Here is an 18,762-nt window from a genome sequence, read left to right on the forward strand (position 1 = left end):
TCCCCATGCTCACTGGAGTTGGATGGCCATTGATCTAGAGCCACAACACTCTTCAACGTGTGGTCCCTGGATGGAGCAATGCCTCTCAGGCATCTGGGAACCAACTGGAGATTTGTTAAAATGCATATTCTGATTCAGGAGTTGCCAGGTGATCCTGATGCTCCACAGTTGGCACTTTGAATAGCAAGGATACAGAGCAGTGGTTCTCAAATTTGGTTGCACGTGGCTACAATACCCTGGGTGGCTTGAAAAAAAAAAATCCAGATACTCAGGCTTTACCCTAGACCAATGAAATCTGAATTTCTGGACACAGGAACCAGACAGTAATTTTTAAGTCTACTGAGATGATTCTAACATGTAGCTCATTCGGTACAGAAAATTTTCTAGGGCAGTGGTTCTCCAGTGAGGTCTCAATCAGCAGCCTAAACATCACCTGGGAACTTACTAGAAATCCACACTTTTGAGTTCCCACCCTAGACCAACGGAAGCAGAAACTCTGGACTCTGCAACCTTGGTTTTAACAAGCCACCCTGGGTAATTTGAAGTATATTAAGCTTTGAGAATCTCTAAGACTTCGCAGAACTGCAGCACCAGAGGAGTCAGATCCTTTCTTGACTCCGGACAAGTGGGTGAAGGTTGTGAAGAGTGGCGGGCAGAGCACCCTTCTAGCAGACTCATCAGCAAGTTTTTAACTTTCCAACAAGGCTGATCTAAAGGCTCAGGGATAAAAGTTGGAGAAACCGAGTGACGTGACCTGGGGTAATTTGGCCATTAGAAGGAATCTCCCAGGTGATGGAGACTCTAATGTGAGGGGAGAGGTGCAAAGAGCTGCTGAGGTCCCCAGAGTGAGCCCTGAACTGAGACACACTCAGAGCAAGTATGACAGTGGGGGTGGGGGGCAGCCCAGAAAGAGGAAAAGAGAGGGAGATAGATCTCGGACAGCCAGAGCCCCAGAGAGAAAGTGTGAACTGCAGGGCAGGAGATGGGCAGAGGTAGGAGGCAGCACCTTCCTACAGGGTAGGCTGCCAGTAGGGAGCCCGCTTCGGCCCCATCAGGGCTTGGGGCACCAGGGTGGACGGGGAATCCTCCACAAATACTGGACCCTGTCGGGGAGCCCAACACTAAGCACCTCCCAAGCATGTCTCACATGGTCATGGGTGACACCGTAGTGTTCAGGGTGGAGGCCTGGAAAGGCATGGCCACTCCCCTGACATCACAGCCACCCAGGTTGGCAAGTTTTCAAAGCCAGGGCTTTCAGTAGCCACATCAGAAGTGTCAGAACTTGAGTGTCAGAACTTACGTTCTCCAAGGAGGTTTGGACATAGAGAAGGCTTTTCTCTTCCTGGGGTCCATCACAGGGAAGTGAAAGGCTAGGGAAGGGCCCAAGCTCTGTGCCCCCAAACCCCCACAGCTCTGACTCCTCCAGTCACGCATGTGTTTGACAAATGATCACTCCCCAGGAACGGAACTTGATAATGTGCTTTTTAATCGTACTTTTTCCAAAAGTATCTTCCTTCCTAGTTAAAAAATGTGAGGCATGATGAAGACTGGCTCTGCCCCCCTGCAATAGGGAGCGATCTCGTGCATGAGGACTGGGCCTCCTCCTGAGTCTCCCTGGACAGTCCTGGCACTGGGCTGAGGACAGAACCTCCCAGCCCTATCCTGACCCTGATCCCTTCAGAAGGGCAGGGCCTGTGTAGCTTCAGGGGCAGCCACCCAGGGTACAGCCCCTCAGGTGGACATGATGCCGCTTTTCTCGCCCTTGACCTTGAGGAACTCGGCCATGCTGGAGAAATACTTCTGGTTGGCTTCAGCCACCTTCTTCTCAGCTGCTTGTGGGTTCACAATCTCTAGGCCCTGGGCAGGTGAAGGAGGTGATGATGGGGTGGGGAGATGGGCTGGCCCCTGACAAGGCCCCCTTACCCAGTAAGAGAACTGTGACAAGGGGAGGCCCTTTTCAATGGTTCCAGGCTCCAGGTGATAGAACAGTTTTCCAATTACCAAATTGCCCCCACCCCAAACCTGGGGAGATTCTAACTGTGGCTCTGGGAAGGGGGAAGAGTGGGGAGGACCTGGGCATCTGAATTTTTATCAAGTTCTCTAAGCAATTTTAAAAACATCAATGTTGGGCAGCCCAGGTGGCTCAGCGGTTTAGTGCCGCCTTCAGCCCAGGGCCTGATGATCCTGGAGACGCGGGATGGAGTCCCACATCAGGCCCCCTGCATGGAGCCTGCTTCTCCCTCTGCCTGTGTCTCTGCCTCTCTCTCTCTCTCTGTATGTCTCTCATGAATAAATAAATAAAAATCTTAAAAAAAAAAATCAATGTTTCAGAATAGCTGACTGGGTTTGGTTCCTGAATAAGGAAACTGAGTCACAGAGCTAAGTGGCTAACCTCTGGCCCTCCTGCAAATTACACCAAGCCCACTGGTGACACAGCGTCCAGCTCTGGGGGCTCCACACTGGCTGGCACCATTCCCAGTATCTTCCACAGGTAATTCTCACCTTCTCGCTGAGGCCTCCCTGGGCGGGTCCAACCCGATGCCTCACTCCCTCTCCCCTTTCTTCCCTGCACTTTCTGCTTTCCACCAGGCTCCATATCTTATCTGATCCCTGCCACCCCACAAGCTCCCTGAGGGCAAGGCTTTCTGTCTTGTGCTTGTGGCTCTATCCCCAGTGCCTGCAACAGCACCTAAAACTTAGGTGCTCAGTACACCCTTGCTGATGTTGCCAATGAACTCAGTTATTCTACTCGATGCTATGGGGCATGCTGGCAGTATCTGTGGGTAGGCTGAGAAATGGACAGATGCAGAGGCTCTGTCCTGTGCATGAGTGGCTGGGCTGGGACCTCTGCTTCCCAGCCAGCTACCTTTGAGTTTTCTTCCGTGGAGCCCTGAGGTTGTCCCAGCCACCTAGCACCTCAGGGAGGAGCTGAGCCCACTTGAGGTCATGGGGAATCAGGAGTCACCCCTAGTCCCAGCCCGATCCTAAAGCCAGCCTGCACTTGCAGGCAGACCTTTTCCCTTCTGTTCCCACTAGCTTGAGCACCAGGAACTGAGCTGTACCTTTCAGGGGCTTCACTGATACACAAGGCTGTCCACAACAGCCCTGCGAGAGGAAGGGGCTTGCCCAGGGCCACTCAGAAAGCTGGGAGTATAACCTGCCCAGAACTGGGCCTCCTGACTCAGGCGCACAGTACCTGCAAAGGGGTGAAAGCCACACTGGAAGCAGTCCCCGAGGAGCGGTCACGGATGGTGGACTTCCCGCCATACACGACACTCTGCTTCTGCAGGGTCCGCTGTGTGGAGGGGAGGGGACAGGATGTTTGGGCTTGGCTTGGGCTCTCCTGCTGGAGCTCCCAGACTCCCAGGCCCACTCAGGCCCCGCCTGTACCTGCAGTGTCTTAGAGATCCTGGCTTTGGTGGCCTCGTTCACCTGTGTCTGCCGTACCCGCCCGCTGCCTGATTTGCCCAGATGGCCCAGGCTGAAGCCCAGGTCCTCTTGGTAGGCGTCTTCCTCGATCTGGTGGGAGGGGAAGGTAACCAAGAGTTAGCCATCTTTCATCAGCCGGATGCCCCAGGCACTGACCCGATTCAGGTGCCTGCTGGGGCCCAGTGAGGAGTCCAGTCCTATTATGGCTCCCTGAGCTGACAGTTGAGGGAAGCTGTGAGTGTTCATGTATACAGTGTCAACAACCAAAACTGGGCTTGCTGACTAGAGGGTGTTTGAGCTGGTTCTTGCAGGACCATGAGGATGATGCTCGGGTAATGAGTCTGGCAGAGGTGAAGCCTGAGGAAGGACCCTCCCTGAGCAGATCCAACCCAACAGGGAGGTGTGTACAAAAGGGTGGGGGTGGGGGGACAGGGCCAGCACTGAATGCTGCATAGGTCCCTTCAGGGTACATGGATGTGGGGGGAGGCTGGAGGTGAGGTGCTGCCTCAGCCAGGAAGAAATGTGGTGGGCACATCCAGACTAAGGCTTTGACCTCTCCGAAGCTCATGCGGTTGGCCTGCTTCCGGATCTCGGTCAGCCCTAGCCGCTCCTTCATCTTGCGGTACCTGGGGAGGGGCGCCAAGGGTCAGCCAGGGTTACAAGCCCCTTCCCCTCCTCTTCACCCCCACTGGCCCTCAGGGCCTACCTGCGGCCGCCTCGCTTCTTGCGCTGCCCGTCCAGGGGTGCAGGCAGGGGCTTCACCTGCTTCACGGGCGGCGGCTCCTGCCATTTGTCAAACTTACGCTCGATCTCATCCTTCAGCTCATAGCCCACCTGGGGAGGGCAGGGGGTCCCATTGAGCCTTGCCCGTCCCTCTGCCTGTGTGTGGCACCTGTTCCCAGGCCTGGGGGGCCTGTGTTTCTTAGGAGACTCAGACTTCTCCCAGCACCCCTCATATAATTCTGTCCTTGATGGGGGAAAAGGAGGGCAGCCCCTGAGTGCAACAGGGCCAAACCGCACACCTGCACCTCTTCCCCAGCCTCCAGCTCTGGCCTGCACAAGTTGGTAAAGGGAGGTCACTTGGGAGCCTCACCTCTGGCTTCTCTCCCTCTGGGCTTTTCCTTCAGTTAAGACCCCAAATCGCACCCCTCAGCACCTCTGCTACAGCCAAGGTCTCTCTGGGGCACACAGGCTCTGCATGACCTGTCCCATCCCACAGCCTCCTCTCCCTGGCTTCCTGTGGGCCAGGCTCAGGGCCATTGCACTGGCTGCTTCTCCTTCCTAGGACTCTTCCCCCAGGCACTCACTTGACTTACTTGCTAACTTCACTTGGGTGCAGATTAGACCTTCACCTTTGCAGCGAAGCCCTCCCCAACACCCGGGTTAAACTCAACCTCCCTCACCAGCCCAGCACCCTTTGATCCCACCCTAGCATTTATGTGGCACCCCTGGACACACCACAGATGGCCCGTGTCCTCACCCCGCCCCCAGCCAGAACATGAATGCCACAAGGGCATGGCTTTGGTCGGAGTGCTCACTGCTGTCCTCCCTGGAACCTCAACCAGTGGTCAAGAGGAAAAGTGGGGGGCAGTGAGAGAAAGAGACTGAAGCCTGGACACTGTGCCAGACTGCACAAGACAAGACATACCCACTTTCATGGAGCAAGTCTGCCAAGAGAGATAGAGGTAAACTCAGTGATGACCTGAACAATGACAAGTCTGGTAGAGGAGACAGACCCACACAGATGCCTACTGTGCCTCACCTTCCCTTCTGTGCTCTCGTGGAAGCTGTCCACACGGGCTGCCAGTGTGCACTTGGCAGCCACCAACCGAGCCGCTTTCCGCCGGAGATCCTGAGGCAGCAGAAAAGGGGCAGAGTCAATGGGAGGATTCATCCGCCAACACCGAGCATTTACCAGACACCAAGCGTTTCCCAAACCCCAGCTGCCACTGGCTCACTTCCGATGGGTCAGCGGTTCACCATCTCACTATGTGTTACCGTAATAACGTGTCATGGCAACAAATCTTCACTGTCATGGTTTTCTTTCAACCTACTTTTTCATGAAAACGGGTTCTTCATAGACAGCTGGGGTACTGCAGGAACAAGACTCAGACTAAAGCCAATGACTAGGGGATCCCTGGGTGGCTCAGTGGTTTGGCGCCTGCCTTTGGCCCAGGGCCTGATCCTGGAGACCCCAGATCAAGTCCCGCATCAGGCTCCCTGCATGGAGCCTGCTTCTCCCTCTGCCTGTGTCTCTGCCTCTCTCTCCATGTCTTTCGTGAATAAATAAATAAAATTTAAAAATAAAAAAAAATACCAATAAGACCAATGACTGAAGAGGGAACATTCCTCAGCATCTTAAAGGCATCTATGAAAAGCCCACAGCAAACATTCTCAATAGGGAAAAACTGAGAGCCTTTCCCCTAAGAATCAGGAACACAACAGGGATGTCCACTCTAACCACTGCTATTCAACATAGTACTAGAAGTCCTAGCCTCAGCAATCAGACAACAAAAAGAAAAAAAAAGGCGTTCAAACTGGCAAAGAAGTCAAACTCTCCCTCTTTGCAGATGACATGATACTGTACATAGAAAACCCAAAAGACTCCACCCCAAGATTGCTAGAATGTGGCCGGAAACAAAATCAATGCCCAGAAATCAGTGGCATTTCTCTACACTAACAATGAGACTGAAGAAAGAGAAATTAAGGAGTCAATCCCATTTATAATTGCACCCAAAAGCATAAGATACCTAGGAATAAACCTAACCAAAGAGGTAAAGGATCTATACCCTAAAAACTACAGAACACTTCTGAAAGAAATTGAGGAAGACACAAAGAGGTGGAAAAATATTCCATGCTCATGGATTGGAAGAATTAATATTGTGAAAATGTCCATGCTACCCAGGGCAATTTATACATTCAAGGCAATCCCTATCAAAATACCATGGACTTTCTCCAGAGTTGGAACAAATCGTCTTAAGATTTGTGTGGAATCAGAAAAGACCCAGGGGAATATTGAAAAAGTAAACCAGAGCCGGGGCATCACAATGCCAGATTTCAGGTTGTACTACAAAGTTGTGGTCATCAAGACAGTGTGGTACTGGCACAAAAACAGACACATAGATCAATGGAACAGAATAGAGAATCTAGAAATGGACCCTCAACTTTATGGTCAACTAATATTCGAGAAAGCAGGAAAGACTATCCACTGGAAAAAGGACAGTCTCTTCAATAAATGGTGCTGGGCAAATTGAACATCCACATGCAGAAGAATGAAACTAGACCATTCTCTTATACCATACACAAAGATAAACTCAAAATGGATGAAAGATCTAAATGTGAGACAAGAATCCATCAAAATCAAAATAAAAAAAAAAAAGAATCCATCAAAATTCTAGAGGAGACCACAGGCAACACCCTTTTTAAACTTGGCCACAGCAACTTCTTGCAAGATACATCTATGAAGGCAAGGGAACCAAAAGCAAAAATGAATTATTGGACTTAATCAGGATAAAAAGCTTCTCTACAGCAAAAGAAACAAAAGACACTAAAAGAAACTAAAAGACAACCTACAGAATAGGAGAAGATATTTGCAAATGACATTATCAGATAAAGGACTAGTATCCAAAATCCATAAAGAGCTTCTTAAACTCAACAGCAAAGAAACAAACAATCCAATCATGAAATGGGCAAAAGACATAAACAGAAATCTCACCAAAGACATACACATGACCAAAAAGCACATGAAAAAATGCTCCACATCGCGTGCCATCAGGGAAATACAAATCAAAACCACAATGAGATACCACCTCACACCAGTGAGAATGGGGAAAATTAGTAAGACAGGAAACAACAAATGTTGGAGAGGATGTGGAGAAAGGGGAACCCTCTTGCACTGTTGGTGGGAATGTGAACTGGTGCAGCCACTCTGGAAAACTGTGTGAAGGTTCCTCAAAGAGTTAAAAATAGAGCTCCCCTATGAACCAGCAATTGCACTCCTGGGGATTTACCCCAAAGATACTGATGCAGTGAAACGGCAGGACACCTGCACCCCGATGTTTATAGCAGCAATGTCCACAGTAGCCAAACTGTGGAAGGAGCCTCGACGTCCATCGAAAGATGAATGGATAAAGAAGATGTGGTTTATGTATACAATGGAATATTACTCAGCCATTAGAAACGACAAATACCCACCATGTGCTTTGAGGTGGATGGAACTGGAGGGTATTATGCTGAGTGAAGTAAGTCATTCAGAGAAGGACAATCATTATATGGGTTCACTCATACGGGGAATATAAAAAATAGTGAAAGGGATTATAGGGGAAAGGACAGAAAATGAAAGGGAAAAACCAGAGAAGGTGACAGAACATGAGAGACTCCTAACTCTGGGAAACGAACAAAGGGTTGTGGAAACGGGGCAGGGGGATGGGGTGACTGGGTGATGGGCGCTGAGGGGAGCATTTGACAGGATGAGCACTGGGTGTTATACTATATGTTGGCACATCGAACTCCAATAAAAAAGATACATATTAAAAAATAAAGGAGGAAGAGAAAAAAAAATAAAACCAATGACTGAGTAGAAACATCCATTTGTGTAACAGAAAGTTGTGTCCTGTGTCACCAAAGGAAGGTGGTTCTTGTTCTGAGACACACCAAGAGGGTACACATAAACCCCCAGCCACACATCTCAATTAATAATGATGATAAAACAAAGTTAGTAGTGGCTATGTGTAACCTTGCCCTCAGCTCCTGGGCAGTGATCTTTTGGCCTGGGGGCCTCGGACAAGACAGAGACCAACTGTGTTATTTAGGATGAGGTCTTTGGGTTACGGGCTCTCAACCTGGAGCCCAGATCAACCACCTGGGCTACCCAAGCACATCTATTCAACTAAGCCCCAGGAAAGACTGAACTTCAAGGCTCAGCTGGGCCTCCCTGGTGGCGGTTCTTTCTGCACGCTGTCACATGTGGAGGCCAGAGTGACATGTCCTGATGGAGAGGATGACTGGAAGCGCTGAGGCTGGCACTTCTGGCTCCTGCCCCATACGCTTCCTCCAGTGGCTGAAATGAGTCTGTCCTTTCACGACGACAAACCATAGCCCAAGTAGGTCAGCTTGGAGTCTGTACACCCCTCTAGTGGGCTACTGAACCCAAGGATGGCTTGGAGACCCCTGCAACTTGCAAGCTAATGACATCGCTTGTTATGTGCAAGACCTGGAAGTGTTTCATATAGGAATCCTAATCACAACCCCAGGAAGCAGGTTCTATTTCCCCCATTTTACAACACTGAGGCACAGCTCATGCCTCTTGCCCAGTTGTTAAGTAGAGCTCCAGAATCCCTACCCCCGTACATCTGCTCTGGGGTCCTTGTTCCTATGCCCCATGTGACCCTATCCTCTGAGCTCCTGGTCAATGGGAACTGAGGAGCAGAGGGGGCAACTTGCTTGGGCTCACAGTGCCCTCTGGACAAGGCTGCTTCTGGCCCAGCAAAAGGCTCTGCGGGGAGCCACATGCCAGGGGCACTCACCGGGGGCAGAGACTGCACAATGTCGCTGTGGTAGATGTAACCAGTGTGGGGCAGCACAGACGTGGACGAGAAGCCGGACAGCGTCTTCCGCTGGGCCCCAAGCAGCATGATGTTGCAGGCGGGCATCTTGGAGAGGTTGGTCAGGCCCCCAGCCACCCCTGCAACAGGAAGGAGGGAAACACGTCAAAAGGAACACAGGACATTTGTTTGGGGGCTCACCGAATGCTTTGTGCCTTTAGGTGAGTTTCTGGTTGAATTTCTGGATGGGCCCTGCCTGGGAGGGCCTGATAAGTCCCCTTTCAGAAGGAGGATTCAGAGAAGGCTCAGAGAAGTGAAATCACCTAACTGAGGATGGAAAGTGAGGCGGCAGCCCAACAGGAACTTGCCCCCAAGTCTGCAGAGCTACACAGCCCCTGCTCTGTTTTATAACAGTTACCACCATACCGGGGACACCCTGACGACAGGGCCTAATGTGAATCATCTCTGGGTTCCCGTGAGCGCATCTGCAGGCCCAGGAGAGGGGAGGAAGAGCTGTAAGTAAAAATGCCTACCTCTGACAGGGGTCTGCTTGTGCCAGGCCCTGCACTGGGCGTTTTTAAGGACTAGGTCAACTGTTTGATCAAACACACGCTTCCCACACAGGCATGGCAATCCATGTGTGAGAAGAACGCCCCCCCACCCACACACAGACATCACAATCCCTACAACCTGGGACCCTATGCAAATATAATTATGTGAAGGACCTTGAGACAGGGTAGTGGAAGGGAAAGGCAGAGTCACAGGGATGTGAAACAGGAGACTTTCAGGTGGGAGGATGCAGGAAGCTTCTAGAAGCCAGAAAAAGCCAGAAGTGGATCCCTTCCCGGAACTCTATACAGGAACTAATACCTTGATTTTAGCCCCGCAGTCATAGGACAGGAGCAAAGCCCCACACCACCAGGGACACCAAGGTACGAGATGTCACCTGCCCAAAGATGCGAGGTCAGCGAAGGGGGAAGGAGGATCCACACCTAAGTTTATCTTGCTCTGAAACCACTGCCTCCTTCTGCCCTGCAGCTGTGCACACACCTGCCACCCAAGGCTGTGCTACGAGCTGAGCTGTGTCTCCCTGAATTCCTGTGTTGAAGCCCTACACCCCAGTACCACAGAATGGGACTGTGTTTGGAGACAGGCTTTGAAAGCAGTGATTAAAAGAATGACATCATTGGATGGGTCCTGATCCAGTGTGACCAGCATGCTCGTAAGAAGAGATGAGGACACAAACAGGCAGAGGGGAGGCCATGTGAGTAGATGGCCACCTACAAGCCGAAAAGAGAGGCCTCTGCAGGGCACAGCCTGCTGACATGCTGCTCCTGGCCTCCCTGCCTCCAGGGCTGTGTGACAATGAACCCCCAGTAAGGCCCCCACTGCCCGCCCCGACCGGTGACACTTTGTTAGGGCAGCCTGAGCAACCTAGCACAGCTGCTTTACCAAACTCCCCCAAAGAGTCCCTCAGCTGAGGGGGCTAGGAGCCCAAGAGGGCATGCTGGCAGATGAGGCACCACCGTCAGCCCTAACACATCATCCCGACTGGCACCCCGCCTCATGCATGAAACCGAGATCCTAAGAGCTGATGCAGCCAGTGCCAGGCAGCCCTAGGGTCTCTGCAGAGTGGAGTGCTGAGGAGGGCCAGCCTCTCCAGCAGCCATGCTATCTCCTCCTGCGCCTGCCTAGTCCAGCCTGGCTCAGGGCTGCCATCCTTTCTCCGTGTGTGCAGGAATAGCAGGCTGGGTGACCTCTGTGATCTCTAGGAGGGATGACAGGATGAGGGTGAGGGGGAGTAGGGTCCTGTCCCGTAGAGGAGGGACGTGGCTTCCTCAAGGTCACACTGTCCGAGGATGGCCCCATATCTCCACCGCACCCCAGAGCCTCACCCATAATCTTAGCGGCTGTGGATGCCCCAATGATGATGGAGAGGTTGGGTGCGATGAAGGACATCCGAGACTCCACATATTCGTAGATGCGGTGCTTGGAGGCGTTCAGCTCTAGTGCCATGTCACAGGCCTCCTCCAGCCGCTCTAGCTCCTCCTCTGACAGCTGCTGCCTGCAGTGGTTAATGATGTGGCTGGGTCGGACCCCTGCCCCTCCTGGGGATCCCACCTGACCAGCATGAGAGCCCGTGTCCTCCTAGCAGTGTGTGCACGTCTGTACACATATGTGCACGTCAGGGCAATTCCAAGTCCCGTCAGCCCTAAGGCCTGGAAGCAGGAGCTACTAGGAATCCTAGGGCACCACCCTTGCCGGCCAGGGCCTGCCTGCCCATGCCAGTCTCTGCCAGGTGCAAGCCGGTGTCAGAGCCTTTGCCTGTGGGCCCCCACTACTCTTCCTCATCCTCTAGGTCTCTGCCTCGCTAGCCAGAGGCCCGCTGTTACCAGCTGCCAAACTGTGCCTGTTTACAGCCTCCCCACTTTCTGTCCACTTCTGACGGGAGACAGCCCCTGAAGAGGGACCCCACACCTGATCCTCAGCAGCATGGCCAGCCCATCTCTGGTACATGGAAGATGCTGACCAAGTACTTGTGGAAGAAAACCACAAAGGGGGGCTGTCATCACTGTCGTTTTATAGAGGGGGGCCCTAGGGTGAGAAGGCAAAGGGGACTGGCCTAAAGCCGCAGAGCTGGTAACCACACCCAGCCACACCCTTCCCTCAGTTACCCCACCCACGCTGTAAAGAGCACTAAGGGGGACCATGGAGGCTACCACAGGCCCTGCAAACAAAGTCCAGGGGGTTCATGCTCATAGCTGCCCCCATCAGGGACAAGCTGAGAGCCCACTTGTTCTCCCACTAGAGCCTGGTCCCTGCCTGAGGTGGAGTTGTCACCTCCTCCAGGAAGCCACCCAGCCCAGCAGGATAAGTATCCCTTGGTACCCCATCTGCACTCTGACACTTGCCCTCCAGCTTGACCTGTGTGTGCACCTGCTTCCTCCTAGATAGGAGCTCGGGCAGAGCAGCCTCCCCTTTGCGAACTTCTCTAATCTTTGCCCTCAGAACAGTTCCCCGTGCTTGGCTGGCATCTATTCAACAAACAGAATGAGAGCCCAAGAGAGGTCTCCACACCCCAGGACTCTGCTCTGGGGTTCAAGACAGTTCCTCCTCTTAGGCACAGAGGCCAGAGGGGAAGGTGGAGACCAAGGGGCCAACACAAGGTCCCTGACTTCAGACACTTTCATTCCAACGAGGGACAACATGCCCGAGACCAACATTCTATGGGATGGCCCTCTGCCTCTGCACTCAAGGCTTCAGGCTCCCCACTGAATGAGCCCCTCCAGGCCCAGCAGGGTACCTGGCTCACCTCAGCACTCAAGGCCTGATCCCTCACTGACCAAGCACCCTGGGCCTAGCAGTGTACGTGGCTCACCTCAGCACTCAAGGCCTCAGGCTCTCCACTGACCGAGCACCCCAGGGCCCAGCATGGAACCTGGGTTACAGGGGGCCCTTATTAAACATTCGTGAGACAGAAATAAACTGTCCTCCTGAGATGGACACCTGTATCGCTGGGACCCCAAGATCCTCATCTGCTGTTAGATGGGCTCGAGGGGGCTGCAGTGCATGGTCCCACCCTATGCACGCACCCCTGGGTGGTGGAGGCAGTCACGCTGACGACCATGATGGTGGCGTTGGTTAGGATCTGTTGTAGGTTTTCATTATTCTTGCACTTGTCCAGGCTGTTGCCCAGCTCCTGGAGGTGAGAAGGCAAGAGAGGGAGGCGCAGGGACTCAGGAAGGCCTGAGGAGCTCTCTTGCCCCTGCACCTAGCTGAGTATCTTCTGGGGACATCTGGGGTCTGGACGAAGGCTGCCTGCTCCCAGCTCCCAGGATTTCACCACTCAGAACATCGGTACCATTGCTCCTGCACTGCTGGTCTAGAACCAGAACCAGGCAGACCCACTGTCTGCAGCAACTCAAAATGCAACTTTGACCACACTGCTTCCTGCATGGATGCCCCCTGCACCAATCCTCACCTCCTCCTGGCAGCACACCGGAATCTCCTCACCGGTGTCCCCACTCTCACTAGTACCTAGCCCTCTCATGGCTTTTCCAGAAGGCCCAAAGCCTTGGGGGTCACAGGGGATGCAACCTCATTGACTTTGCCCTCACTTCCTCCCTTCTGAACATACCACAGCTTGTCATTATCTCCCGTTCTTGGTACTCCAGGCTTTCCCCCCCATTATCTCTGCATGGCTGCCCCTGCATCTACCTTTAGATATCGACTCAATGCCACCTGCTCCAACCACTGTTGGTGGCATGAGGGACCCCCTCATCTCCCTCCTTGCTTCCTCAGCCTCAAGCAGCTCCCAGCTCTTCCTGGGGGACCCATCCAAGGAAGCAGCAGGATTGGATGGGTGGCAGAGGAGCCATGAGAACATCCTTTCCAGGCTTCATCCCTTTCTTGCTGGGGAGCCTGGAGCAGCTGAGCCACCACTCGGCCCCCGCCAGTATCTGCAGGCCTCAATAACGAGAAAGGCAGCTGAGGCCTGGAGCAGCCTCACTAACCACCTCCAGGTCATTCACCTGCTCCCTGCTCCCCTTCACATGAGGGGTAGTCAAGAGGACTCCACTGTTCCTGAGTCCCCACCTCTGTCCACTCACCTTGACCGTGCGGATGTAATCCAGTGCATTAGGGACCAGAGACTCCAGTTCAGGGAAGCGCTTTGAGTACTTATCCCGGATGAACTTATGGATGATGTCTAAGGTAGGGAGGACAGGTAGCTGATAAGAGGGCAGGCAGACTCCGCTGGCTGTCTGCAACACCCATCTCCCTGCTTCTTTTTTTTTTTTTTTTTTTTTTTTAAAGGTTTTTTTTTTTTTTATTTATTTATTTACGATAGTCACAGAGAGAGAGAGAGAGGCAGAGACACAGGCAGAGGGAGAAGCAGGCTCCATGCACCGGGAGCCCGATGTGGGACTCGATCCCGGGTCTCCACTCCAGGATCGCGCCTGGGCCAAAGGCAGGCGCCAAACCGCTGCGCCACCCAGGGATCCCCTCCCTGCTTCTTTTTAAATAACTGAACCCCTGAATTTAGCTGGGTTCGTGGGTACCCAGCAAAAACGCTACTCCCCTGCTGCCAGGTGTGGCCCTGCAAGTTAGTTCTGGTCTACAGGATATCATCTGAAGTGACGCATGCAATTTCCAGGTCATCCCCTTAAAGAACTGTGCCCTCTTCTTCTTCCCTGTTCTGCTGGTGGGGATGTGGAGGTGATGACTGGAGATGGACAGTCACCTTGTGCCCTGACACAGGTGGCAGGTCAAGACAGAAAGAGCCTGACTCCAGGGCTGGACTCCTCATCCAGATTCTCACATCGGAGAAAAGCACACTTTCTTTTTTTTAAGCTGCTGTTATGGCAGCTGAATCTGGACTACAGCTAGTATGAGGAGTCTGGGGGCAGGATCTTGGGGAAGGCCAGTGGGGAAAGCAACCAGGGTCCTGCCTGTCCTCTCCTTGTGGATGGGAGGAGGGTGTGAGGGACAGCAGGCAGGGCCATCTCTGCCCTTCCTGCCACTCACTCAGCTCATTCTCGATCTCCACGGTCAGGTTGTTAGCATCCACGATGACTCGGTATTCAGGGGCCGCCTCAACAGGTCCCATCACTGTGAAGATGAAAAGCAGCCTTGGTGGGTGTCTAGGCTCCCACAGCCAGGGGAGTCAGGAGGTGTAGTTGGAAGGGAGCTGGGAGGCTAAGAAGAAAACCTGAAGGTGGGTTTCCACGCTGGCACACCTCCCATTTCTCTCCCTCCAGGCCAGTCTAGACACTACGGTATGTCGCCCTGGAACTAACCCCTTAGGGGATCCCCACACCACTGAGGCCGAGGTGCAAGCTCCCCAGACGGGAAACACTGTGAGGACAAGTTCTGCGCCCCCCAGTGCCCAGATGCCCACAACAGTGCCTGGCGCACGGGCATTGCTCTGTAGGTACCTGCTGACTCTCCAACTCCACAGTCTGGCCTTTGCACCGTCCAAGCCCCACTCTTTCAAGACACCACCATCTTATCACACACCAGCCAGGAAGGACTGACTGCAGTGCCCGAGCACTCAGGGCTGCTTCCTCTCCTCTGGGCCTCTGCATATGCTGTTCCCCCTCCCTGGCATGGCCCTTCCTCACATCTGTTTCCAAAAGGTTCCTCTCCAGGTTTTAACAATGATGACAGTGAGAACATGGTCACAGGCCGTAGGTGCAGTGGCCAACACACATGGGACTTACCACGTAAGTGCCACTACTCTATGTGCCTTACAGGTATTAACCTGTTTTACCACTATCACCTGGGGAGGCGGGCATCACATCAGACCATTGAGGCAGAGAGAGAGAAATGGAGGGATGTGGCCTAAAGCCATGGACCCAGCAGATGGCAGACCTGAGATCTAGCCCCAGCACCTGCATTCTTAACCCTGATCACTCAAATGTTTCTGCATCTTGAGACTCAGACAGCACCTCAGGATCCTTCCCTCCCCCTTCAGGAGGGTCAGATGTCTCCTCTGTGCTCCTGCGGAACTCCTGCCACATCCGTTAGACATAACCGTCACCCAGGTTGGAGGTGTTCTGTGTTCACCAAATCCACCAAACACCAGGTGAGATCAGGTCTGACCTAACCCCGAGCCTGACCCGACATCAGGGAGTGACCCTTCTACCGCTCCCCACAGCTTGCTGGCCTGGTGCTCAAAATCCTGCAGGATCTGGCACTTTCTCCTGCTGCCTCTGCCACTCCAGACATGTGAGGCTTTGCACACACAGTTCTCTTTCTCAGGGCATATAGCTGCTGTTCTTGGCCTGGTATGTGTATTCATGCTTCAAAGCCAATTTCAGGTATGGCCTGAGGCAGGGTCAGCCCCACTCTGGTGGCTCCAATGCCCCCAGCTATCCCCACCCCAGCAGGCACCACCCACAACCACTGCCCAGACCTGACCTATCCGCTTTGCCAGACACCAAGTATCCTGAGAGCAGAGAGCTGGGTGGGTTCCCCATGCAGGCTTGCCACGGGGCACCTCATGAAAACTTTACAAGAAGGAAGGAAAGAGTAGGTCTGCCTGCAACTCTGCTCTGCCCACACCACTGCTGCACTGACAACCTCCCATGGCTGCCTCTGCCAATGAATTCCATTCCGGAACTCCAAACTGTTAAGAAGAATGGGTGGCAACAGGAGAAGCCTCTCAGAGCTGGGTTGAGTATTCAGAGGCAATGTAGCATGCCCCAAAGCTGATGATCTGAAAACTGTGTGTTTTAGAATTACTCTCTACTTACCAAGTGATACCAGTTTTCTACTCGCAGTAGCAATAACTTTCCTTTTTAGGTAAATTCAAAGAAAAGAGTACACTGATTTGAAAAAAAAAAATTAAGTAAAAAACAAAACAAGTGTTCACAGATGTGGCAAGACCCTCGAGCAGTCACATGAATCCCTGAAGCTGGAGGAATCCTGAGGCAAGTGCTACTGCAGTTAGTAAGTGCTCAGCACAGAGCAAGGACTTAAGGAACATCAGCTTTATGATGTGATGTGTTCTCAGGGGAGAAGAGACTGGGTTGGGATGGAAAAGAAAAAGAGGGCTCTCACAAAGGCTGAGAGGCAGGCAGAACAAACTTTCAAAGCTGTACGCAGCAAAGGAGCCCAGGGACACAGCTGGGTGGGTGAGGGGGAGGGGAGAGGTACCTTCCGAGGCCTTGGCCTGCTTGCTGATATACTCCTCAATCTTCATCATGATCTCAGCAAACTGTTCAGGGAGGACAGAGAGCCAGAACTCAGGACTCTCAGAAAGAAGAGCAACTGCACACATCAGCCCTCCCGACAGCTTCTCTCTACAGCCTGCTCACCATCTTGCTGTCCCACAGCTTGGCGATACTCTTGACTGAATCCCCAGAAAGATCCAGCTGTGTCTCCTCCTGCACATCCTCGATTGCTGGCTCCTCTTCTTCCTCCCCATAGCTTCCTCCTTCTTCCTCCTCTGCCGCCTCCTCAAGGTCGGCCAGAAGCTCATCTGCCAGAGACATGCCGAGGCCTATGGGAAGGGAAAGCAGCATCCCCTCTCATTAATGAGAGGGGCTTGGCCTGGTCCTTCACGGGTCAGCCCCACAAGCATGCAGGCTCCGTAAGCACGGGTATTTTCTTTTGCTTTGTTCTTTGGCACCTAATTGTGCCTGGCACCTAATAGATGCTCATTAAGCACCCACTGAATCACTTTGTGAACAAACTTCCCAGAACTAGGTGATCTCTGGTCACAGCTCACACCACCTTCCCTTCTCACACTTACTTCACTGGAAAAGACACAGCATGCCCCTCACACAACCACTTTAAAAGACTTGAAGACTTTAAAAACCTCCCCTTGATGAGATGGGACCTCTCTTCTGACCATTTTTCTCCCATACAGAGACCCCTCCTCAAAATTGTTGGGTGACAGATATCCTAAAATACCAATCTCCCCAGCCATCATGGCGACCATGTGGGGCCTCAAGTGTCTGGAGCCCCCAGGCTAATCCCCTCTGGCCATGAGCGCAGTCTCCTCATCTACTCCAGGTGTTGGACAAAACGAGTATTTTCTTTGAGTCCCATGATGCGGAAAAGAGCAGGAAGCACGACTCAGCAAGGCACAATCCCGCCACCATCCTCCCGCTGCTTTTACTTCTTTAAAGTGAGAAACCTCTCCTCCTTCCTGTGCTTTCACTGTTCCAGAGAACAAATCCCTCATTCCCTTCCCTTCGACACCATGCCCCCCTGAAACATAAAACCAGAGGCTTAGCGGGTGATTTGTGGAGTGAAGCCCCCCGCGCGGTGACAGGGGTGCAGAGAGCTCGGGGGCAGTGTAAACGTGCAGCCCACGAGCAGCTGCACATGAGCCTTGCAAGTGGGACTGTTGGTTGCATGGCGCCAGGTTTTCTCAAGAGATTCAGGACTTTTATGTAAAATCTCTCAGTTTCAAAGTTTCCTTGTGATTATTCAAGGGGATGATTTAACTAAAACTAAAGAAAGCCTCGCCAAACCAGCACAGCACAGGTAGAGTCCGACAGGCTACAGGCCAGGTCTGGCCCTCGAGGTGGCAGTTTGGGACCTCTGGGTGTCCAGCTGTCTGTCTGAGGTCAGTTTCCCCTCACGCCCTCCTCTCTCCCTCGGACGGGACATCCCCTTTATACTTAGTCACCTCTCTCTCTTCACAAGACACAGCATTCCTGCGTGGTCTCGTACGTGCCTCTCTCATTCACTTTCTCTGCAGAAAAGCTCTCTTCCCACAGAACACACCTTGCTCCCCATACGCAGGACGTGGGTATCTGTGCACATCCTCTCCCGTTTCCCCACTTGACGGTAGGCAGACCCGGGCACCACATCTGTTCCCAGCTACACCAGGAGGCCGCCCACTCCCGTCCCGGCCCGACCCCTGCTCAGCCCCCGGGTCTCCTCCCGTCACCCCGGGAGCCCCGCGCGTCCCAGACTCTCTAGCGACCTAAGCCCGTCTCCTCAGGAACCAGCACAGCACAGACACGGCAGGAACAGGGTCTGCTCCCGCTACACCGCCAGAGCGCGGACGCCGCAGAGGCATGGAGGACCTTCGCGCCACCCCTCCAGTAAGGTGTGTCTCTCTCCCTGCACACTCCCGCCCCCGGACCCGAGAGCCCGGCCTCCCCACTCCCCTCGTCTCCCTTACACTCACTTCTCCCCGCCTCGCACGACGGTTTCTAGGAGAGTCGCTTCCGAACAGTGGTAGGCGCCCACTGATGACGTCCCAGGCTCGCGACGGCGTCGCGTCAAACCCGCGCTCTGATTGGCTCCCGCCCTCGCGTCATTCCCGGAC

The 18,762-nt window shown here is 53.2% G+C and overlaps 1 protein-coding gene across 2 annotated transcripts; it reads right to left on the reverse strand.

Annotated features, from left to right (window-relative positions):
* Positions 1-1,468: 1,468 nt before the first annotated feature.
* Positions 1,469-18,730, reverse strand: PRPF31 (pre-mRNA processing factor 31). 2 transcript variants are annotated; one of them, XM_055311833.1, is made up of 14 exons: positions 18,622-18,730; positions 16,793-16,977; positions 16,632-16,692; positions 14,499-14,582; positions 13,583-13,680; positions 12,566-12,672; positions 10,868-11,037; positions 8,955-9,112; positions 5,192-5,281; positions 4,136-4,263; positions 3,983-4,055; positions 3,391-3,519; positions 3,197-3,295; positions 1,469-1,857 (listed from the first exon to the last, which is right to left on the reverse strand). In XM_055311833.1, exons 2-14 carry the CDS (start codon positions 16,967-16,969, stop codon positions 1,732-1,734), a joined length of 1,500 nt encoding a protein of 499 aa, XP_055167808.1. In that variant the 5' UTR covers positions 16,970-16,977; positions 18,622-18,730; the 3' UTR covers positions 1,469-1,731. The 2 variants fall into 2 exon arrangements, with proteins under 2 accessions (XP_055167808.1, XP_055167809.1); XM_055311834.1 differs by having other exon boundaries at positions 18,616-18,662.
* Positions 18,731-18,762: the final 32 nt, after the last annotated feature.

This window comes from Nyctereutes procyonoides, unplaced genomic scaffold (genome assembly GCF_905146905.1).
Source record: "Nyctereutes procyonoides isolate TBG_1078 unplaced genomic scaffold, NYPRO_anot_genome, whole genome shotgun sequence".
NCBI lineage: Eukaryota > Metazoa > Chordata > Mammalia > Carnivora > Canidae > Nyctereutes > Nyctereutes procyonoides.